Consider the following 24,495-nt stretch of genomic DNA (forward strand, 5'->3'; position numbering starts at 1 on the left):
GCAGGGCCCATCCCATCCCCGCTGCCACCACGAGGTCCCTCCCTCCCCGGCAGCAGCTGCTGGAGCATCGCTCCCCCTGTCACCCGCAGAGCTCGTTTGCGGCGGAGATTTACGGGGATCCTGTCGGAGGGCCGGCGATCCGTGATTTGCGAGGGCTGGGACTCGCCCGGCAGCGACAGCGGCGCTCGCTGATACCATCTCTTAATTACGCTTGCAGCAAACCCTTTAATGAGCAGAGCTTTAGTGCCCTCCCTGCGAAACTTCACACTCAGCACAGCTGCACTCACATTTCTCAGTGCCTAACCTTGGCAGGGGTGGCACAGCTGCACTCACATTTCTCAGCGCCTCACCTTGGCAGGGGTGGCACAGCTGCACTCACATTTCTCAGCGCCTCACCTTGGCAGGGGTGGCACAGCTGCACTCACATTTCCAGTGTCTCACCTTGGCAGGGGTGGCACAGCTGCACTCACATTTCTCAGTGCCTCACCTTGGCAGGGGTGGCACAGCTGCACTCACATTTCTCAGTGCCTCCCCTTGGCAGGGGTGGCACAGCTGCACTCACATTTCTCAGTGCCTCACCTTGGCAGGGGTGGCACAGCTGCACTCACATTTCTCAGTGCCTCACCTTGGCAGGGGTGGCACAGCTGCACTCACATTTCCAGCGCCTCACCTTGGCAGGGGTGGCACAGCTGCACTCACATTTCTCAGTGCCTCACCTTGGCAGGGGTGGCACAGCTGCACTCACATTTCTCAGTGCCTCCCCTTGGCAGGGGTGGCACAGCTGCACTCACATTTCTCAGTGCCTCACCTTGGCAGGGGTGGCACAGCTGCACTCACATTTCTCAGCGCCTCACCTTGGCAGGGGTGGCACAGCTGCACTCACATTTCCAGCGCCTCACCTTGGCAGGATCGCTGTGCCCGATAGCATCGCCCGGGGGCTGAGCCCGCTCCCGCCGCCACCCGCGATGTTACAGCCCCGACCCTTTGAGATAGCTTGCAGCGGTGGGGGGGCAGGAAAGGGGATTAAGAAATAAATATTCTCTTTGTTATTTGCGGGAGGCACTGCCCGGAATACGTGCTGGGATGTATAATAAATTAATGTCTTCTGATAACGACAGCTGGCAAATTTCGTGATGGAAAGTAACCAGTGATTCGCTTCCCCGACACACACACCTCTCTTTATTTATTTTGTATCAATAAATGCTATTTTTTTTATCATTAAACGAAGGCAGGTGGTAACAGGAGAGGCAGAGCAGAAGCTGGGTTCTTTGCTCTCCGTTAGAGAGAGAGCAAAGAGAGAACGTTTCTACGTTCTCCTCTAGAAACAGCTCCATTCAAATATCTGATTGGCAAATCCCTGCCTCTCCTTATCAGACACCCTTTGGGACCACACTTAGCATCTTAATGTGTCACTGCTCTGCTGGGACTTGGGGCTTTCCAACTCCTCTGAAGGTTTCAAAACCCTCAGCTCTGCATATCCAGGCTTGGGGGAGGAATGCAGGAAGGGAGAGAGGCGAGGAGAAGCCTTAAATGAAAGAGAAGAGGCCACCACCGTTGCCTGTCTCTGCTGCCTTCTCCCCACGGCTGGGTGGAGGGCAGGCAGGGGGAATCCAGGCAGCACTGAGAAGGGATGCTGGTCCCAAACAATCCTAATCTTGGGTCTGGATCTCAATCCCCACAGCTCAATCTTGGATCCCAGTCTCTGTGCCTTAGGTCTGGATCTCACTCCCCACACCTCCCTTGCACCACGCCGCCACACTTTCCTCATCTCTCTCCCTCTTTTTTCCAGGAAAGGGTTTGCATTGTGATTTCCCCCGTGCTGTTGTAGTCAGGAAAAAAAAAAAATTTAAAAAAAAATCATTGAAGCAATGTTATTTGCATTTTGAAACCAAGCAAGAAGCCAGAGTGGGCTTTCCGCCAGTGCAGTCTGGCACTTGCTTTGTTGGGAGCATATAGAATAATTTATAAATAGCATGGTGGGATTTTTTTAAAATATATAATTATACTTTTAAAACTCCTGTATCGCTGGGGAAAAAGAGTCTTCAAAAAAGGCTTTAGAAAAAAAGAGTCTTGCCGAGGGAAAATTTGCTTTACTGGCATTCATAAAATCACAAAGAGGAGGGTTTTCCTTCGCAGGAGACAATGCAGGAAACTCATGGACCTTCTCACCAGGCAAAAGGATTTTAAGATGCCTGGATATGTAGGAGCATGGTTCAGCATGGGAGGAAATGTTTTAGGAGCCCGACCTTCCCTGGCCCCATGAGCAGAGCAGGATGTGCTGAGCCTGGGCCGTGGGGTCAGGGGGATTGGTGGGATTTACTAAATTCCCTTGTTGTTCAACATCAGCAGCATCTGGGAACATAAAGTCAACTCTCCACTAAAAACACAAGAGGTAATGCCCAGTCCCAGGGTTTTGGGAGCAGCAGCACGTCCCAGCCTTGGTGCAGAGGCAGTGGAGGCATCAGGAGGGGCGAAGGCTGCTCTGTGCATCCTTCGCTGCCCTGCCCTGCCCATGTGGTGATTCCCCCTCCAAAGGGATGGCCAGAGGCTTCACTGCCACTGCTTGGAAAGGAAGACAGGGAATAAATAAATACAGAAATAAAAGCAAGTCGGGAGCAAGCGTGATGTGGATCAACACGAGAATTGAGTAAATCACACCAAGAGATGCTGGCCTGACTTCCAGGATCAATAGAGCATCAGCCCTGGGCTCGGACAGCCCCAGCACCCCCCAAGCCCTCCCATTATCAGCTCCATCGATGACGGTCTTGAGGAACGGGGTCGATATATCAGACTGCAAAAATGCACAAATCCTCCGGCAGCCTGAGCTGGAGCTATTGATTTTTCTCACATTTTCCCTCCCTACTGGCAGGGGATGAGGCTGTGGTGATGAGCACAGGAGCTGGGGGGTCCCAGACCCCAGAGAACAGGCAGTGACTGGGAGCAGCCCAATCCACTGGGAGACGTCGGGGGTTTTATACAGCCAGGTTAGCTGCCCGCAGAAAGTTCATTTGAGCCAGGAGGAGCAGTGGCTTCCAGGACATAAAAATGCAGTGGATTGATCTGATTCCAGTGGCAGGGATGTTGGTATCCATCTATCCATCCTCTTCCAAGCACTGCCCTGGCAGCTCCTGCAGGTTTTCCAAGGGGGGGAAGGTGGTGCTTTCATCCCCGTCTCAGGATGAGACCTGCCAGGAGGGGCTGTGCTTTCCTCCACCTTGGATGTAGAAGGGTCAATTTACCCTCTGGCTGAATTTGATCTGTTGGGACTCGAGTCCATCACAGAGGTGGATTTAGGACTGGAAATTCCCCACGGGGATGGGACAGCTCATGCGGATGTGGGTGTGTGGGCAGTAACCACGCCCTGCTGAGCTTGTGTGTCAGCTGCCCTGCACTCCTCAGGGCAGGATTTTCCCATGCATCGCTCATCCACTGTCCACACGCCTGAAGTTAAAATCCCAACGTCAGGCAACGACATTGCCCTGACTGGGAGTCCATCTGTAGCTTTGGCTGCTGCTGAGACACTCAGGGGTGCAGATCCGTGGGGAAAGAAGCAGCTCCCTTTCTCCAGAAGCGTGCCCTGCGCTGGGAGCAGAGCTGCCTCTGCTCTGGGTGACCTTTCCCAGGCTGACTCACGGCCACGAGCAGGCGGCAGCTCCTCGCCGCTCACACGTGTCCCCTCCGCTTCGCCGAGGTCACAGTAGCATCCCGCCTGGAAACCCGGCCAGCAAATCCGAACTAACCCATCTGCCCAGGCGGTTCAGCACCCCAACCGTGTCGCTTCCAGGAGTGCAGCGTGCCCCGGAGCCACGGAGGGATGAGCCCCTGGGAGCCGTGCCAGTGCTGGCTGGGCTGGGGACTCGCGGCGCTGCCTCAGTCCCGGAGCAGATGGGGGGTTTCACGCCCTTCCCTGGTGTGTCAGTGATTGCTCCTGGATGCTTTCCAATCCACATATATGTGCCTGGTTTAATTTATGCACGCTTGCTTTGTGTGAGAAGACGGCAGCTGACCAGTGGTTAAGAAAACTGAACACCCTGGAAAGGTCTAAAATTAGAGAAGAAATAAGAGCTGCTTCCTCCAAGCCCCAGAGCTGCCTGGGCTGCTTCCAGGAGAGCCTGGAAAGCGCCTCCAAGCTCCCTGATCCAGCCCCAGGACTGTCCCACTGCTAAACCCCCCCCCTGAAGCTGAAGGGAGCCTGTCCCCACTGCACCTCACCCTGTCCATAGGATTGCCCCACCGTGCTCCGGGGCACCACAGACCCTTATCCCTTTGGGATGTTTTCCAGGGGACAGGGGCTGGTAAAGTGCCAGGTGGCCTTGGGACCGTTCCTGTCCTGTTTACCCCAACCTCACTTGCCTTGATAAACACGTTCCTGCCTCCGCATCGCCGTCCAGGCTGCTGGCCCCTTCCCAGGGGAATACACCATAAGAGGGGAGTGAAGGAAGAAGGGCAGCACCCACCAAAGAGCAGGAAGGGAGGGGACCTGGGACAAGAAACAGCATCCACGGAGCTGCTGCTGCTGCTGGGTCACACAGGCAACGCCGCCATCACACCAGAGTCACAGGAAACACGAGATATCGGCACTTCTCTGTGCACCGGTGCTGCAGGCACCAAGCTGCCACAAGCACAGTTAAAAAGCTGGGGGAAGCTCTCCTTCCTGTGCCACCCCCGTGACACAGACACTGACTGTGGGCATGGCACGTGAGTGGTCCCACTGGGAAGAGCAGCCCACGCCCGTGTGTGACGCCGGGAGCTGGTGTCACTACATGCTGCAGGACTTGGCACTGCCGCTCTCTGCACTAAACTTGTGTCCCTTATGCAGCGTGTCAGCAATGGCAACAAAAAGCTGAGTGCCAGTGTGCTTGAGGTGTGTGGTAATAGCTACAGCAGAGACCTCTAAAGCTGGCTTGGACTTCCTAGGGGTTTTTTGGAAATCCTGACATAGCTCTGTGGGTTTTGTAACAACCTCTGGACCTTACCAAAGTGCACAAAAGGCCACAGGTTTCCTATTTGCAAGGGCTGTGGTCAGAGGTTATAGCCAGGTGGGAGTAAATCGCTTCACCCATGTGACAGGACTGGAGGAAACGGCCTCAGGTAGCTCCAGAGGAGGTTCAGATTGGATATTAGGGAAGATTTCTGCACTGAAGCAGTGGTCAAGCACTGGAACAAACTTCCCAGAGCAGTGGTAGAATCAAGGTCCCTAGAAGTGTTCAGAAAAGTGTGGACGTGATGCTTAGGGACATGTTTAGTGGCGAGCAAGGCAGTCCCGAGTTAATGGTTGGACTCAGTGACCTGAGATGTTTTTCCAGCCTTAATGATGCTGTGGTTTTAGGAAAAGAACAGCTGCTCCTGCTAAACCTGGCTTGACCCTGCCGAGCTTGAGCCCTGAGTCATGAGCATCCTTAGGGTGTCAGCTCCTGCTGATGCCCCCAGTGGGTTTCAGGTGCCAGATGCTGTGCTCCAGTCTGCTGGAACATCTTCTGGCCCAGCACTATGTTGGCTGTTCCTCCCTGGAGGGTCTCATTTGGCCTGGAGAAGGAATCACATATCTCAGGATCATTCCCTTACGCAGCAGGGCTGAGCGTGAACCATCCACAGGTCCCATAACATAAAGCTCCACGTCCTGCAGTCTCGGGACAGATGTCAGATCAGAAAGAATCATTTCAAGTGAGTGGAGACGTGTCCCAGAGGTCCTTGTGCCACCAGGGCACAGGTTGAGGGCAGCACATCAGGTGGATCCCCATCCCAGCTCTGGGCTGGGTCCATGCTGGGAGCTCCGTGCCCTGCTGGGAGCAGAACATCTCTGACCTCTGATGGCAGCCTGGCTCTGTCCTCATAGAAATCAGCCCTGGAACAAACCACACAAATGTGGAACCCCCTGGCATTTCTCAGTGCCTCCAAGCAATGCCAGCAGGTTTGGCAAGGGTGACCCTCGCAGCATGAGCCCCCCGTGCCCTGCAGATCCTCTGTGTCTCCAGACACCATCAGGATTTTTGTAAGTCTGGCAGGAATTAGCCTAAAACCCTTCCCTTGCTAACAGGGGCTCTGACACCTGGGCTGGGTGCCCCTTTCCTCTGAACCACCCCAGCCTGCCCCCCCAGGACAGACCCTGCAGCCCGAGCTGTGCCCGCTCTATTTTACAGCCAAAAGAAGCCATAAATCCCCCTGCAAAGAGCTGGAAGGTGCCATTGCTTCTCTGCGGTGCAGGTTTTATCTCGCTCGACTGCCGGCATCACGTGAGGGAAATCTGTAAGTAAAAGTCAGGCTGGAGCCATTTAGAACGGCAGAGCTGCGATTGTTACTCCTGACAGCTGCAATTACCGGCACTCCCTTCCATCCCTGCGCTCCGAGCCAGAGCCGAGCTGGCACCAGGAGCAGCTTCTCCAGAGCTGCATCCCCGCTCCTGTGGACCTTGTCACCCAGGGAGGGTTCCAGGGAAGAATGTGGGATGGGGGGTGTAATAAATACGATAGACCAAATTCTATAAATCAAAATTTTAGAATTTTATTGAGAGACAAAATGACAGTCTCTGATAGCCACAATTAAAAGGACAGCGTCGAGCCCGGGTTTCGGCACTGGGTGAATGCGGTAACACACTTAGCCAGTATGTCACCCCCCAAGTTCACATTTCTGGCTTGGAGCCGTCTCTTTTTATACACTGGATCGCTGAGAGAAACTCAGGACTCCGAGGTTCCCTCTTCCGAGGCAGCCTCATGAGATATTCATGTTCGGGTTTTGGTGTTTTGAATGGATTCGCCCGTAAGACAGTGTCCTTGATTGCTGTGTCCAGGTGCGGTGTGGAGATGTTAATGTCGGGAGGAGACGTATGAGATATCGATCTGATGTAATCATTTGGTTCTCCGGGTTCTCCATCTCCCTTTTCCGCTGTCTTTGTTTTCCTTTTAACGATTCCCAGCAGAGGTATCCTCGTGTCCCTTTCCTTGTAATTCCTAGCATAGTTTCTTGTGTCCCTCCCGTGTAATTTCTGGCCAAAGAAATTCCTTGTACCCCTCTCTGTGCAGCTTTCATCTCAGTTAACCCGTAGCATACTTGATTAGAAATAAAACTTACATTTATAGGGGGTGAATTACATCTTATATCTTTTAACACGAATTAACTTTAGGACATATATCACAGGGGGTAACCGTGGAGGGTTTGGGGAGGGATGCAGGGTGTAAGGAGAGCTCATCTGCTGGTGTTCATCTCCGTGGGCAGGACAGGGAATTATCCAGGGGCTCTCCAGGGATGAACAGCAGGTCCAGGCACTCACTGGGGAAGAACTCTCCCTGGATAAGCCCAGGGTGAGGTGCAGCTGAGGGCAACATCCCGGCAGGATCACTGCTGGGCACTTCTTTCCGCCACCACAGACTAGATCTCCTGCCTGTGGGGCGTTTGGGGTGCTCCAGGCAGGTCAGCACTGCGGTGCCAGCAGCCACGGTGGCCAGCGAGCTGCCAGGGAACTTGAGAGCTGGGTACCAGAGGGGGCAGAGAACCCTGCCTGGGGAGATGGGGAGGAAAATGAGGGGCATCCATGGTCTTGGATCAGGGACAAAAAAAGCCATTATTCACTCAGTGTGAGCCGAGGGGGAGCTGACAAGTGGCAGGGGAATGTGGAGGTGGGCTTTCCTGCTGAACACCTCAGCTCTGTCTTCTCCACGCAGCTTCTGGGGAATTGAAACATCCAAATTGAGCTAAATTTCATCATTATCCTGGTGAAAAACCCCATGCATAAAAAGTGACTATTTTTATTTTCTCTTTTCAGTGAATAACACCACTGAAAGCTGGGGTTTGTTCCACAGCTAAGGGCTCTGCTGGGGTTCTTGTGTGGTGACCCCACCACATCCCTGGGCAGTCTATTCCAGCAATTGACAACTCTTTTCCTAAATAAATTTTTCCTAATATCTAACCTGAACCCCTCCTACTGCAGCTTGAGGGGTTTCCTCTCATCCCGTCTCCTGCAGCCTGGGAGTAGAGACTGATCTCCACCTGGCCACAACCTGCACAACACCAGGGAGCTGTAGGGATCAATAAGGTATCCCCTGAGCCTCCTTTTCTCTGGGTCAAACAGCCAGACTTTCCTGCTTGGGGAAAGGAAAAAAAAAAAAAAAAAAAAAAAAGGGGAAATAGGATAGAAGAAGCTGGAGGCTGAATAAAATGAAACAAAGATTTTTGTGTTTGCTTCACACAAAACAAAATGCTCTGGGTCAACCAAACTGAAATTTCTCCTTTTCATTCCCATTTAGAAAACAGGATACACACAACATTTCATCTGGCTGCCCCAAACCAAAAGGACTTAGTGCTGAGATACCTCTCTCCGCGGAAAGATTCGCTATTTGCACAGCTCCAGCTGCAACCTTTGAACCTCTGGCCAGTTCCTGTGTTGCAACCACGCTGGTGCTGATGTCAGCCCAGCAGGGCTTCGGGCACGCTTGGGGATCAGTGCTCAGCACCTGCCAGAGGAGTTTTTCCATCAGTGTTTAAGAGGTTTAATGATATGCCAGGAGAAGGCAGATTTATGCACGTCTGAGGGGGGTTATGCGTTCCTCCTGATTTGTATTCAGCGCGGCGCAGGAGTTTATGGAAGGAGGGGATCGATGTTTTATTGATATCTAAAAAAAAACCTATATGATGGATGTGCTAATTGCACTTTTTTTTTATTTTCTCCCAGACTCCCTTTATTATACACAAACAAATGGCCCTGCTGCTTTAACAAATGCAGGGAAAATGTGCAGCGGAGCCGAACTCCTTGGAGTTGATGCATGAGAGGGAGGCCTGGCTAATGCCAGGGCAGAGACCTCAGTTCTTTGTTTAACTTCTTCCCTAGCCAGCATTGAATTTCGGCTTCCTTTTGCCTGTGACTCCACTTCCATTTCACAGAAATCAGGGACCGGGGGGAACAGCTCCTGCAGCCACACCGTGAGGTCCTGGCTGCCACGGCAGGTATTTGTTCCCAAAAATACTGAGCAGGGTGTGCATTTGCTGTGCCTTGCTAGGAGGGGACACGCCAGGGGGAGAAGGAGCAGGGTTTCTATCTCTGTGCTGAAGCAGTGAGCGTGCTGAGGAGAGGGGCAGCGCTCGGTGGCTGTCTCCCCTCCTCCCTCTCCCACTGCAGGGGTGAAGGCGAGCCAGGTGCTGTGATATGTGTAGCAATACATGTAAAAAATCAATATTCCTTATGGACATCACAGGCACACGCTGCCCTATCACCGCCTGACGAGCCTGAGCCCAGGCAGGGAAGGAGGGTGGCTCTGCTCAACGCCGAGCTCTGTGCCCTGGGGTCTGCCTTCTGCACCAGGCACGTGGGATTTGGGGAGCCACCAGAGCAGGGACATGACCTCCTGGGTGCAGGACACAGAGTAGGTACAAGAGCTGGCAGCAGAATGGGAGAGAAGGTGGGGTAAGGCATGGAGCCCAAAGCATCGCCCCGGAGCGCTGCCTGCCCCAAACAGGCAGCACAGCTTGGGTTTCCACAGTGAGGACTTTGTCATCCTGGGGGCCAGGGAGAAAGTTCTCAGCCATTAACCTCATGTTCTGCCAGGAAATGGCTTTGGCAGGCAGCCGCCACCCACGCAGCTCCAGGCTCCACATGCAGGCAAGGCGTGGGGCTGCTTGGCTTCGGCAGGGCTTGGTGGTGCCCTGCAGGGATGTTTGGCAATGGCTCAGCCAGAAGTGAGTCCCCTTTGGTCCCTCCTGTGCCCTGGCAGGGGGATGGTGGGAGGCACCATGGGGAGGAGGGTTCTCCCCCTGGGACATTGGTGCAAGGACCAAATCTCCCAGGAAGCCACGAGGGAGACAGAGAAAAGGAGAGCAGCAGGATGAGAACGTGTGCGATGGGTAGCCTGGAGGAGCTCAGGGGACAGGAGGGGACATTTATTAACCAGAGCAGCAGCTCTGCCCACAGCAGGGGTGACATATGCCAGGCTGAGGTGTGCTGGGGGCTGTGGCACAGGAGGGGAGTGCCACTGGCTCCCGTGCCGCTCGCCCTCGGGAGCCACACACACCCTGCTCCTCCTCAAAGGCAGGTGTCTCCCACAGCAAAAGGCACGCTACAGACAAACCAGCTCTTAATTGCCTCCTTCTCCTTTTGCTGAGGAAAGAGTAATCATAGCTTAGCTCGCAGGGATCCCTTCAGATGTTGCTTCCAGGCTTGGTGTGTGCAGTGGCCTCTGCCCTCTGCACGGGGACGATGACAGGTCTCCAGGCTGACCAGCAGGATGGATATGACAATTATGCAGGGATATTTTTTCCCTGCTTGGCACTGCTGGTCACAGCCTGTTATTGTGCCTTTGCCATCCCAGCCTGGGACCTGGGGCAGACCCACACACGCAGCCCATGCTAGGGCACGATTCTTTCTTTTACTCCTTGGTGCTTGTAGTGCTTCTGGTTTTGTGGGCTCTGCAGCCCAGGGCTGGGGGAATGGCCGAATTTGTCCTGGATCATAGCAGGATGACTGAGGGCTCTCCCAGCCCTGCACCGCCTCACGTTCACAGGGGGTGGTTGGTGCGTCCACAAGGGCTCCCATCCTGCTCTCTCCCAGGCTGCTGGGAAGCAGCAACCACATCGACATCATCCAGCAGAGCAGGAGCGGCGTGTCTGAGCCCAGCGTCCCCATCCTCAGTGTTTCCACGCCAAAACAGGCTCCCAAAACCTGCACCGGCACCTCGCATCAAACCCGCTCCCACGCCTGCCAGAGCGAGGGGGTGGCAGGAAGGATCAGACCCTCGGTGCAGTAGCTCTTAAATTAAAAAAAAAAAGAAATTTAAAAAAAAAAAGGATAAAAAAAAGAAAGAAAGAAAAGTGAAAGAGAGCTGGTAGGAGCTGTAAGTGCTCTGGAGGAGGAACCCGGCCAGGCAGGGAGGCCTCTCTCCATGGAGACGCGCCGGGGAGCGTGCGGAGGCTGTGCGCTCCGGTTCATTCGCTGCGAGTGCTTTCCCCGAGCTGCCCAAGGCGGATTCCGCGCTGCCAGTCCGGCCGGCTGCCCGCGGAGCAGGCGGGGTGGGGCCGGGCGCTGCTGCCCAGCGCCGAGCAGGGCTGGCAGGGCTGGCACGGCCGGATGGAGCCGAACGGGGCTGCTGGGGAGCGGTGGGAGGACGGGTGCATATAAATACTGCTGCTTGTTTGCCAGGCTGGGTGTTAGTCAGCCATGTAGATTTATATTTTTTTGAAATTATTAATATTTTTATTTTTAATTTGCAAGTGGCAGAGCCAAGTTGGTTCAGCCCTTTTCCCCCTTCCCGGTACAAACCAGAGCTCCATCCCTCCTGCGGGGGTCACAGGCTAGCAGGGTACTCTTTGTCCCCACAGAAAGCAGCTGGGGGAAGGCTGGGTGCATGCAAGCACCTCTGGCACAGCTGAATCCGTCCCCAGTCTGACACTGAGCGGAGGCCTGGGCCCACTGCCCCACTCGGACAAGCTGCCTTGGCTGTTTTGGGGGTCTTCCCCCCCTAAGTAAAGCCTCCGGCACCCAGTGAGGCTGTCAAGAGGGTAAGAGCATAAAAGCCAGACTATTCCTGCCTCTCATGGGATGCCTTTCCTTTTCCACAGCTCCTGCATTTTCCTCTGCTAGCCCCTGGATGGAAAAGTGGGTGCATGCATGGCTCACAGGCTGCTGAATGGAAAAGGTTGGCTTTTTTCCTCTTACCCTTTTCACAGCCTCACTGCGTGCCAGAGGCTTTTCTTAGAGGTGGAAAAAGGCCCAACACAGCCAAGGCAGCAAGCTGGAGCATCACAGCAACAGGCCCTGAGGGAATGGCATGGGGCTGTGTCAGGGGAGGCTGAGGCTGGATGTCAGAGGAGAAGGTTCCTAACCCAGAGGGTGGCTGGACACTGCAACAGGGTCCCCAGGGAAGTGGTCACAGCACCAAGCCTCACAGAATTCAAGGAACATAGGGACAACACTCTCAGGCACATGGTGTGACTCTTGGGGCTGTGCTGTGCAGGGCCAGGAGCTGGACTCCATCTTCGTGTGTCCCTTCCGCCTCAGGATATTTTCTATCCTGTGGGCGAGTCGGATGTGGGTGGGAGACGCCAAACAGAGAGACCACGGCGTGTGCGGGAAGCACCTTCATCCTCATCCACCCGGCGCCTCGGGGTGGCACAGGGACCCCAAAACCAAGGCCCCCAGCTCGCTGCCCCCCCTGCCCGGAGCGGCCCGGGGGCTGCGGGGTGGCCAAGGGCTCCCGGGGACTCGGGGCTGCCATTCGCCACGGCCGGGGGTGGAGGAGGAAGGAGGGAGATGAGACTCGACAGCTGCGCCCGAAGATACCGGGATAAATATAAACCACCTTTGGGATGGCTCTTGGCCGGGACGACGGGGCAGGGCAGGGCAGGGTCACCCATGGGAACCCGGCACCGCATCCCGGGAGGATCCAGGGATGATCCCGGCTGACACCGGGCACTGTGTCCCGGGAGGATCCCGGCTGACACCGGGCACTGTGTCCCGGGAGGATCCCGGCTGACACCGGGCACTGTGTCCCGGGAGGATCCCGGCTGACACCGGGCACTGTGTCCCGGGAGGATCCCGGCCATACCGGGCGCTGTGTCCCGGGAGGATCCCGGCTGACACCGGGCACTGTGTCCCGGGAGGATCCCGGCCATACAGGGCACTGTGTCCAGGGAGGATCCCGGCCATACAGGGCACTGTGTCCCGGGAGGATCCCGGCTGACACCGGGCACTGTGTCCCGGGAGGATCCCGGCCACACCGGGCGCTGTGTCCCGGGAGGATCCCGGCCACACCGGGCGCTGTGTCCCGGGAGGATCCCGGCCACACCGGGCGCTGTGTCCCGGGAGGATCCCGGCCACACCGGGCACTGTGTCCCGGGAGGATCCCGGCTGACGCCGGGCGCTGTGTCCCGGGAGGATCCCGGCCATACAGGGCACTGTGTCCCGGGAGGATCCCGGCCACACCGGGCGCTGTGTCCCGGGAGGATCCCGGCTGACGCCGGGCGCTGTGTCCCGGGAGGATCCCGGCTGACGCCGGGCGCTGTGTCCCGGGAGGATCCCGGCTGACGCCGGGCGCTGTGTCCCGGGAGGATCCCGGCTGACGCCGGGCGCTGTGTCCCGGGAGGATCCCGGCTGACACCAGCGGCTGTGTCCCGGGAGGATCCCGGCTGACGCCGGGCGCTGTGTCCCGGGAGGATCCCGGCCATACAGGGCACTGTGTCCCGGGAGGATCCCGGCCATACAGGGCACTGTGTCCCGGGAGGATCCCGGCCATACAGGGCACTGTGTCCCGGGAGGATCCCGGCTGACGCCGGGCGCTGTGTCCCGGGAGGATCCCGGCCATACAGGGCACTGTGTCCCGGGAGGATCCCGGCCATACAGGGCACTGTGTCCCGGGAGGATCGCGGCCACACCGGGCACTGTGTCCCGGGAGGATCCCGGCTGACACCAGGGGCTGTGTCCCGGGAGGATCCCGGCCATACAGGGCACTGTGTCCCGGGAGGATCCCGGCTGACGCCGGGCTCTGTGTCCCGGGAGGAGCCCGGCCACACCGGGCGCTGTGTCCCGGGAGGATCGCGGCTGACGCCGGGCGCTGTGTCCCGGGAGGATCCCGGCCACACCGGGCGCTGTGTCCGGGGAGGATCCCGGCCACACCGGGCGCTGTTTCCCGGGAGGATCCCGGCTGACGCCGGGCGCTGTGTCCCGGACACTCGCCCCACACTCGCCGGGATCATCCCGGAGCGGCCCGCGAGTGCCCTCCAGTGGTCCCGGGAGGAAGAGCAGAAGGAGGAGGAGGAGGAGGAAGGTGATGACGAGGAGGAGAGGGAGGTGGCAGCCCCGGGACGGGACCGCGGGGGATGCGGGTGGCAGCCGGGCGCGAAGCGGGTTTGGGGGCGCGGGAGGGGCTGCCATGAGAAGCTGTGGCTGCCCCGTCCCTGGAAATGTTCAAGGCCGGGTGGGATGGAGCCTGGAGCAAGCTGGTCCAGTGGGACGTGTCTATGGCCATGGCGGGGAGTGGGGCTGGGTGAGCTTTAAGATCCACCCCCTTAACCCGTGTTGGGCACTGGGGAGGTCACACCTTGAGTCCCGTGTCAAATTCTGGGCCCCCCAGTTCAGAAAGGACATTCAGGTGCTGGAGCAAGTCCAGAGAAAGGTAACAGAGCTGGGGAAGGGTCTGGAGCAAAATTCTGGTGAGGAGCGGCTGAGGGAGCTGGGGGGGCTCCGGGGAGATCTCGCTCTCTACAAGCCCCTGACAGGAGGGTGGAATGAGCTCAGTGTTAGCCTCTTCTCCCAAGTAACAAGCGACAGGATGACAGGAAACGGCCGCAAGTTGCGGCAGGGGAGGTTTAGGTAATTTTCATATGGAGAGGGTTGTGAGTCTTTGGGACAGGCTGCCCAGGGCAGGCACCATCCCTGCAGGCGCTAAAAGGACGCGTGAACGTGGCACCTGGGGACACGGTTTAGCGGCGAACACGTTGGTGCTGCTGGGGGAACGTCTGGGCTCGATGATCTCGGAGATCTTTCCCAACCTAAACGATTCTGTCGTTCTACGTCGCGTCGCCGCTCGCCGACACGCGGAACCGCGGCCGCCCGGAACCCTCACGCGCGGCGCGCGTTTCCCGCGGGCGGCGCGGGCGCGCGTACCGAGGCGCGGCGGGGGAGCGTGTTGTGCGGCGGACCGGGGCGGGCGCGGGCCGCCATGGCGTCGCCCCCGCTGTCGGCGGCGGGCGGGAGCGGCGGCGAGCTCAGCTCGGGCTCCGAGGCGGCGGCCACGGGCGCGGCGCTGCCGGGCCGCGACCTCCCCGCGCTCTTCGAGCAGGCGGCCGAGCGGCTCCCCTCGCTGCTGCCGGCCGCAAGCAAGGAGCAGCTGCTCTACCTGTACGCCCGCTACAAGCAGGTGAGGCGGGACCGGCCCGCGGGCTGAGCGCGGCCCCGGGGCGGGAGCGGTGCGGTGCGGTGCCCCGAGGGGCCGGGCCTGGGGCTGGGGCTCTCCCGGGGCCACGTGCCTGCGGGGCTGCGGCCCACTGCGTGGCAGCAGTGCCGAGGAGGAAAGTTCCGTCCCGGGTGATGGCGGGAGCGACGGTATCTCCCTCCGGGACGGCGCCGGCTGCACCCGCGGTGGAGCTGGATGGGGTCTGCTGGGACAGAGCCCCGCGAAATTTGGGGCAGGAGTGGTGGGGAAGTGCCCCAGCGGGAAAGGACCTGGCGATGCTGTTCGACAGCAGCAGCTGAGCATGAGCCCGAGAAGGCCAAGGGCATCCTAGGCTGTATCAGCCACAGTGTGAGCGGTGCTAAATAACAGAGAGAATAGAAGTTTTCAGTTCCAGCAGGACCCAGGGCAGTGACCGACCCCCTGCGCTGGGCATGAGTGCGGCCGCATCTCAAATTCTGGGTTCGGTTCTGGGCTTCTCGAGCCGAGAAGGACATTGAGGTGGTGGAGCATGTCCAGAGAAGGGAACAGAGCTGGGGAAGAGTCTGGGACACAAGTCTGGTGAAGAGCAGCTGAGGGAACTGGGGAGGCTCAACCTGTAGTAAAGGAGGCTCCGGGGGAGCTCTGTTGCTTTCTGCAACCACCTGAGAAGAGGTTGTGGCCAGGTGGAGGTCGGGTTCTGCTCCTGAGTAACACGTGACAGGACAAAAGGAAATGGCCTTAATTTGGACCAGGCGCAGTTCAGGCTGGACATCAGGAAGAATTCCTCACTGGAAGGGTGGTCAGGCATTGGAAGGGGCTGCCTAGGGAAGCCATGGAGTCACTGTTCTTGGAGGCGTTTAAGAAACAACTGGACGTGGTCCTTGGCACCGTGGTCTGGTTGTCAAGTTGGTGATAGGTCTGAGGTTGGTCTCGGTGGTCTCAGAGGTCTTTTCCGAACCAAATGATCCTGTAAATCCATCACCCTGATTGTTGTTCCTCACCTCTCACCCTCGCTCAGTGTGGGTGGCCCTGACTCTGCATCCTTTGAACAACAGGAACCAGACTCAAGTCCTGCCAGCAGAGGTCCAGGTTGGATATTAGGAGAAACTTCCTGCCTGAAAGAGTGGGCAAATGCTGGAATGGGCTGCCCAGGGAAGTGGTGGAATGACCATCCCTGGAAGTGTTTAAAAACCAAGCAGGCACGGCACTTTGCCATGTGGTTTAGTGGGAGTGGTGGTGTTCGGCCAGAGGTTGGACTGAACGATCATGGAGGTCTTTTCTCACCTTAATGATTCTGTGGCGCTGGTTTGGCTTCGGCAGAGTCCACTGTGGTTTAAATTGGTGTGGAGAACCAACTCCACGGCTGAGCTGGTTGGCTCTGGTAACCTTGAGCACAACCCCCATTTCCCCTTCCCATGAACTGAGCAAGCTATGGGATGCATCCCTTGGGAATACACAATGTAACTTCTTCCTGCTCCTGCGGGGGAGGTTACATCAAACAAACCAAAGAAAGCGCCGGTTGCAAAGGACGTAACAATCGCTTAACTCGGAGAAACAGAGAACTCTAAGTGTTGTTACACCCGGAAGATGAAAGAGTAGAACTACAGCTATAGGCTGGATGGAGCTCTGAGCAACCTGTCGTAGTGGAAGGTGTCCCTGGCCATGCCATGAGGTTGGAACCAAGTGATCCTTCAACCCAAACCATTCTGTGATTCTATGGCTCAAGTGTGTGGCAAGAGGTGCTGCTTCAGCTTGGGAACTGGATCCCACTCATTTGGATGAACAGACACAGCTGGGTGTACACATCTTCCATATGTGTTCCTCCCACATGGATTACCTGTGTCCTACTGCTGCCATGCATAAGTGCTCTCAATTTTTTTGTGCAATATTTAATTATCCTCTAAGCTGGCAGCTCCCAGGCTGTGGTTTGTGGACCAGTAATTATGTTAAAAGCAGGCTGGTCACGTGAGGTTTTGTTTTCAGACTGTGCTTAGCGCTTAAACAGGACTCCAGGTTTCTCTTTCCCTTGTAAGAAAAAAAGAAAAAAACAAAAAACCGAGGAGAATTTTGCAATGCCCAGGATGAGAGGAAAAAGCTGTCTTTCCTATATTTTTTTTTTTGTCTGAACAAGCATTCTCAGGATGCTTGTTGCAAATAATGCCTTTATTTTTTGCTCTGTTTCAAATGCATTGTGACTGTCCTGGGTGGAAACGGGAAGGGATTGCTTGCTTGTCAGCTCATGATTGCCCACACACTACAGAGGGTTTCCTGGTGTTAGTTCTGTAAAACCAATGAGGAGTTTAATGTTAAAAACTGCGAAAATCAGAAGCTGTTTCACGAGAGTTTTGATACAAGTCAGGGAAAGCTGACAATTAACACTTTGTCAGCACAGATTTCCAGTTGCCTTCCACTGAAAAGAACAGGGCACTTCTGTGTCCTTCTCCTGTGTCCCTGACCAAGCAGGATGTGACAGCAAGTGTCTTTGTGCTCCTTGGTTTCAGGCTGTGCTTGGCTCCTGGATTTCTGTGCCTTCCCAGTTCAGAAAGGTGCTCTCTCTGTTACAGAGTGCCTGGTGCTGGCACCGGCGATGGGAGAGGTTTGCTAGCACAGCCACTGCAGGACTATGCCCTGCTAACTTCAAGTTTTGCAGCATTTTGTGCTTTAAATCAAAAGGAAGGCACTTAATGCAAGTTTTCTGTATTTAATTATAGCAGCCGTATCAGGATGCATAATGAGCTGCTAATATATTACCCCGGTGGACGGTGGAATTGCTGGCGCACAAAAGGTGCTGACTCAGATCTGTCCACTGTCCTTGATTTGGCATCCTTGTCTTTTCCCAGTTTAGTGTTTTGTGTCACTAGAGGCTTTGATTTAAGGTACAGCACCGTCATAAAAGAGGTGACAGTAACAGCTGAGCTCTCTGTTAAAATACTGTATATTATTTATTTCAAACTGTTTGGGTATATAGGCATTTTCCTGGAATTTTATTACCTTTTATTGGAGGCCATTTGAGGATTTTATTACTTTTCTCTCTGATTTTGTTTATGTGTCAGAGACCTGAAAATAAGGGAATTGCTTAGTTGTCATCTCCAGTGAGGTTTTTAGAAGATGTTGCTGAGTTTATGACTCTGCCCTACAAAAGGAGGAGCAGACTAGTCCATAAGGCTCTGGACTGGGACTGATTTTCCTTTCCTTCCACCGTGTGGCTTTGAGCAAATCACAGTCTGGGCCTTGTGTCTGTAGTGGTGAAGTGAAGGGAGCGCTTGCCCGTCATGTGGAGGATGTCAAAATCTGAGGTTCAGAAGGTGCAGTGATGGAGACCAATGTAGCAGCGGTGATTTAGATAGGGGAGGGGATCCAGAACTTGCTGGAAGTAATCAGACTGGGAAAACTGCCCTGCTGGGAGCAGGATGTGTCCCTGTAAATGCTGAGTGGTGCTGGCAGGCTGGAAATCCAGTGCTGATGGCAGAAGGGGGCCTGTACTGTCTCCGAGTGTGGCTCAAGGATATAATACCAAATTCGCATGACGTCTTTCAAGTATTGTGGAACGTGATGCCACAAGTGTGCCCTGAGCACAGGAATTTCTGCCTGCAGCTTCCTGTCGCATGGGGCCACGCGACGGCACTGACTTGGTTATTGCCAGGGTCACTCTCTGTCTCTCTGGGACATGCAGTCCCTTGGTCATCATGATCTCCCTTCTGTGGCTGGTGTTTGCTTGTCCTTCCTTACACCCCATTTTCAGTCAGAGCTTTCCCATGGGTTGGGGCAGAGCTGTGGGCAGCAACGGGCAGGAATTGCTGTTTTGGAAAAGCAATTTAGCTTACTTGGCTTGTGTACAGTGAGAGCTTAGTCCTGCTGTCCGTGGAGGTTCTGTTCCTGTTACTGCTCCGTAGAGAGGCTGCAAATACAATTCACCTTACAAGATTTACAATCAGGTAGGAATATTTGGCTGGAACACCCCACCATATAAATATATTGGCAGAAAAAAGAACCATTTAGCCACTACTAGGGAGGGAGAACCAGTCGTGGAGTAAGGTGTGAAGAGAATCTCAAGGTTTCTCTCTGTGTGGAGCAGCAGCTGAAGGTGCACAGGGATGGTGAACAGCATTAACACACCTCTGAGTGATAATTTGGGAAGGCTGTCCTGAAACAGAGACCAGACAGAGCCAGAGAATAAAGCAGGTATTTATTGAAAGGCCTTTAGGATACATCTTGGGCAGGCAGGACCAGAGTCTGACCAGGGCTACACCCAAGGTGGACTAAGAATGGTCACAAAATGTCTGCCCGGTCACCAAGTCTTACACTTTTATAAGTTTTGGTCCATTTGCATATTGGGGTTTAATTGTCCAATTACAGCTTCAGGTTGTGAAGTCCCATCCTTCTTGTTCCTCCCTTAGTCCACTATTGTCTGTGCTCTTGGGCCTGTAAGTTGTCCTTGGTCTTCAGCAGGAAAAGGATTTGTTTTGTGTACTTTGTGAAGAGAGCTCACTGACACTTAATGTGAGGCTCCGAAATGCACCCCTGGGCAGCACAGAATCTGAAAAACATGAAAGCTAAAACTTAAGGCATCATGAACATCTCTCGCTCTTCTGAATGGCACTGACCTTCAGCTCTCAGGTGAAGGCCTTGTCTGAGGTTTCCTAATTTATTTTGGCCACAGATGGAGATGTCTGCAGACACTGCCTATGTGGGGCTGCCTGGGTCACGTTTGTGAGACTCGGGAGAACCGTGCCTGCAGGCAACTCTGCATGCAGAAGCAATACCAGGAAGTTTTTAATGCATTCTGGCTGTCATGTTCTTTTAATGCAGCTGATGAACTGTAAATGAGGAGAGCTGAGCATCAAGTGACCAGTCAGCACCCTAGAGACCTTCAATAATTGTTTTCTGGACACAGAATGAGAAAGTCTTAATTTAAAATACTAATACAGGCTCTTGGCTTCGTGCTGGCTACGGAGTAAAACAGCTTTTGAGGTCCTCCAGGGAAGTAGCAAGTGGACAGAGTCCTGCACAAAATTTTGTCTTTTTGTCAGTGTTGGCATGTTTAACTCCCCTTCCTCAGCTGTCAGGCTCGGGTCCCCTTTTGTGTTAAATTCCTCATTGGTTTCTCCTGCATTGTGAGTCTTGCGGCAAAAAGAGAGGAGCCAAAATCTTGTGGCTTGTTCTTTCCAACAAAACCACTGCAAGCCTTTTTTAATGTACCTTAAAATAGCAAGCAGGGCACAAGTGCATTTTTTTTCCCCTCTTGATGGATGAAATTTAACTACTGTTCCTTGATTTGTATTACTATCAATGTTACTAACAGTCTTGCCCAGCACTAGAACAGCCTTTGAGTGCCAAATCTCCAGAGAGGAAACTGCTGTCGTGTTTTGATGATGGCAGTGGAAAATTAATATTAAAACAGATTTATTTTTTTATCTATCTTGGCCAATTTCTGCAGGTTGGCTGTTGAGCTAAAGAATTGCCAAGCAGGCGTTTTCCATGCAGATAATGAATTTGCATTTTATTCCCTAGTTTGTTTTGCTTTTTTAAAACAAGTGGTCCAATCCACCTCAGAGCATAGAAAAAAAACATTTAGACTACATGAATTGTGACTGATTCATGGAACTTAACTGTTGCTAGCCTATTCTCCTATTTCTCCATGAAATGCAATATGTTGTTTTAAAGACCAGCTAAGATGTTCTAATTTGGATGAATTGCTCACTGGGAGACAGTCAGATGTACAGAAAATTAATTTTAGTTACAGTCACTCGTATCCTCTAACACTTTAAATGAAAACATAGTGTAACTAATAAATAGCTCTCAGCACGGGCATGCTCTCTTTAACGCCTGATTAATGCTTCCATCCTCAGCATAAAATCCCCACCCTGTTAAGGTGAAGAATTGTTAGTTGATTTAAGCACTTCACCTGCCTGAACACTTGAGCATATTTCATGAAACGTTTTGCTGGGTGCAGTTTGGTTTTGCTTGGCTAACAGAACGTTTCTCCAGAAGCCTTTGCCACCTCCAGGATGTACCTGTGTCCCCTCCCTGGGGTCCCCATCTGTGCCGTGCCCCATCCTAGGGGGCCTTGCTGTGGTAACTGCTTCCCAGGAGCTGCTGCTCTGGTTCATCTTTGGCTTCCAGCCTTTCACCCATCATCCTTGTGTTAAAAAACCTTTTACACGCGGAAAACTGCCTGAATCCCACTGGCACCAAGTCCTTTTTACCCTGGCTATGACATTTTTTCCCTTGTATCTATCACGGGGGTCTGGCTCGTTCCCTTTCTTCCTTGTGTTTTTAAATTGCACCCCCCCACACGCATTTTAATTTCTGCCTTGATTCTGACAGATTGGTTCATCTCTGCCTCTCAGGCCTTGACTTGTCTCTCATGCAGTGCTTCCTGCAGCCAGGTGCCTCAAGGCAAATTCAGGAGCTGCCTGGCATTCCTTTGCTCCAAGATTGTCCCCTTGCCTTCCAGAGGACCTTGAAAATAATTAAGCAAAGTCTGTTTACTCGAGCTTTGCGCGGAAGCAGGTGAATTTCAGCCATAATGAATAATCGTCTCTGTAGAAACCCTAATCAACAGAATTTTTCTTCACACTGGTGGAGGATGAGGCATTTGGCTGGGTAATAAACATAATATTAGTGAGAAGCCACTCGTTTGTTATCCCTGTGGGTAATGCATGCAAAAGAAATGAGCTGCACAACAAAATTGCTTCCCGTGCATCATGCAAAGAAAACCCAGGGATGCAGGGGTAAGATGGGGTTGATGAAGTTGTTTCCTAAAAAAACCTTTTCTTCTGGCCTTATGACATGGTTACCCTGAAACCATCAGAACACGGAATTTTCCTTGCGGAAGTCCCCTTTGTTTTGTTCTGACAGAAGGAAATTTCTTTTCTTTAGGTGAAACTTGGAACCTGTAACACCCCCAAGCCGAGCTTCTTTGATTTTGAGGGAAAGCAGAAATGGTAAGAGGAAATCCTTGTCATCCCTAGCAATTCTGGCTCTACTTTTTGTTGCATCTTGTCTCATCTGTTGACAAATTATGGACCTAGGGGATGTCAGCTCGGAGAGTTGCCTCTGAAATGGCTTTAAAATCCTTTGTTTAACAGGGAAGTGTCTGCTGCTATGCCTGATACAGATGTGAAATGCCAGACTCCTGTATTTTACTGTCTGCCTTCCAGAACTGACGTGCATACAGCAAAAATGTGAAAATGGCTGCAGCTCTGTGGACACAAACTGTGTTCCAGCCTGGATCAGGATCCCTTGAGAGATCCTTTCACAGCAGAGCTGCGCTGACACTGGCCATTCATGGCCTCAGAGGAAAGTTGACCATTTCAAGCTGAATGAATGACGGCTTTGCATGCCCAGATGAATCTGTTCGCTGTGTTCCACTGATGTCACTACAAAAACACCTTGTGCTGTCTCTGAGGGGCTCACTGATGTTTTGCTGTTGCTCTTAGGGAGGCTTGGAAAGCCCTGGGAGATACCAGCCCTCAGCAAGCTATGCAGGAGTACATCGCTGCAGTGAAAAAACTCGACCCCAGCTGGAATCCACAGGTAGGAAACGTGGAAATAACGTTCGGAAAACAAACCGGCGTCGTCTTTGTGAAGCTGACAGTGGTTCAGCTTCTCACAGGCTTTAATTGCTGCATGGCAAACTTCATTTTGAGCAGATTAAAGTCTAAATCCGTTTTTAAAACTCTCATTTTGTTATGACTGAAGCTTGAAGAACCATCTCTTTCATTCATAATCATCTTGATTCCAGCGAGCGCATGCACAGGGTTGGTTTGGCTGTAGTGATCTAATTTATTTTGCTCTTATTGGTTCATGCTGTATTTAGCATGTAAGGATACTTTTTATCCTTTTCTCATCCTTCTCTTTTCAACTTCTATTTAAATGTTGATCAATAGAAAGCAATCTCCATGAAAGTGACATGAACCGAATGATCAATTCTAAAAATGTTTCCTTTTTGTTTCCATGCAGCAAATTACCAAATCTGATTATGATTAGGTACTCCAACATAACAAGTCTGTATCTGTGTGGTATAGGGAGACTGTACTGTCATTTTAATTAATTTGTATTTCATCTACCAGGTTTATTACTTGATTGAATCCTTAATGATATCTCCTGTTTATAGACTGACTTTTATACAACTTTTAAGGAGGGTTGCTCTTTAGAAAAAGTATAGCCTTTGGAAACAGGGTGGAGATATTTCACTAATAGTAAAATGCTGAAGGCATGGTAATTTGTCCTCGCAGTCAGAAATTTGTTCTTATATGCTCCTGTGCTTTGGAAGCAAAATCTTGTGTGGGCACAATCCTGTGAATCAAGAATTTGATTTTGAGTTGTCTTCTGATGCTGTTCTTGAGACCTAAGGTTAATTTTTTTTTTCTTCACTAATTCATGTTTCATGCCATTCATAGTGTTTTTGCAGCAAAGAAAGGTTGTCATTTGGAAAAAATTCTTTTTGATGCCCTTGGAGAAAACAGTTTTATGTGCTGTGCAGTTAGTCAAAGTTGGCTGCTTGCTGGGTAAATTCTTGTCCAGGCTAAAATTATCATACAGAAATAAAGTAATTAGTAAAAACCTATCTCTAATCCTGAATGAAGTAAGTGTCAAGTGAAACACATGAATATTAATAAAAAAACGAAAAAAAAAATTCTAACAAAATACTCAGTGCTTTCCTGAACAAATTTTTCTGCGTGGTGACAGACTTAGCTTTTTGGGTATTCTGTTCACTTCCTTGCTTCAGAGAAACACTTACTGTCAGAGTTGTGACCTGAAGAGGTTACAAAACTGTCAGCCAGGAAAAAGGACTAACGTGCTTTTACAAAACAAATATTTTAAAGAACCCATACAACAAACCAAGAAAGGCTGGCAGCACTGTTCCTCCCCTATTCCCCTAAGGTGAAGACATTACCTTAGCAGAAAATGTAATTTAGAAGTCAGCGCTGAAATAAAGGTGGCTTCACTTTCTTCACAAGAATTCACCTTTCCTTATTACATCATCCTTTTATTCCACTTTTATAGGACCAAAATGCTCTCCGGAGTCCTCTCTGATGCATCTCGTGCTGCTCTCCTGTTTTTCCTTCTCCCCACCAAATGCACGTTCTGGAGCCACGAGAGGGAGCTCTGTTCTTTGAAATGGTGGAGATGCGCGTGTCAGGGGATGGAGATAAAATAGCTACTTTAGTCTTCAAATTTCGAATTGGATTTATAGAAAAGAGCTGTGGGTATATTACAGGGTGCTTCATCACTGTCACTGTGTCTCCTTTACATGCTCATCTGCAGGGTTCCTTCAGATTTTTCTTTCCATAGATTGTGAATGAAATACTCCAAATGCTTGGTTAAAAGCAGTATAAAGTGCATGTTACAAATTTGAACAGTTTGGCTTTCATATCATTATGAATCATAAATAGCGATTACACTACAAAACTGTTCAATTTCTTATTGTGCATCCTCATGAATTTTGCTATTTTAAAGCTTACTCACTCTTCCTAGCTTACTTTTTCTTCAACTGTTCACCTCATCTGTTAAAGCTGTTCTTTTGTGTTATTTTAAATCCTCCTCCATCTCCTGTTTCATATATTTGCAAAAGGGCTTTATTATCTTGGTCCGTTAGTAAAATTTTAAACTTAAAACCACTTATTTTTTCCATAGG

At 52.5% G+C, this 24,495-nt stretch overlaps 1 protein-coding gene across 1 annotated transcript in view; it reads left to right on the forward strand.

The window, feature by feature from the left end:
• The first annotated feature begins 14,639 nt into the window (after positions 1–14,639).
• Positions 14,640–24,495, forward strand: part of ACBD6 (acyl-CoA binding domain containing 6) — an 81,899-nt gene continuing 72,043 nt past the window's right edge. Inside the window, exons 1-3 of the mRNA XM_040073483.1 lie at positions 14,640–14,837; positions 21,735–21,799; positions 22,295–22,391. Of these exons, the coding sequence (XP_039929417.1) occupies positions 14,640–14,837; positions 21,735–21,799; positions 22,295–22,391 (360 nt within the window). The remainder of the gene's footprint in view (positions 14,838–21,734; positions 21,800–22,294; positions 22,392–24,495) is intronic.

This window comes from Hirundo rustica, chromosome 9 (assembly GCF_015227805.2).
Source record: "Hirundo rustica isolate bHirRus1 chromosome 9, bHirRus1.pri.v3, whole genome shotgun sequence".
In the NCBI taxonomy this organism is placed as follows: Eukaryota; Metazoa; Chordata; class Aves; order Passeriformes; family Hirundinidae; genus Hirundo; species Hirundo rustica.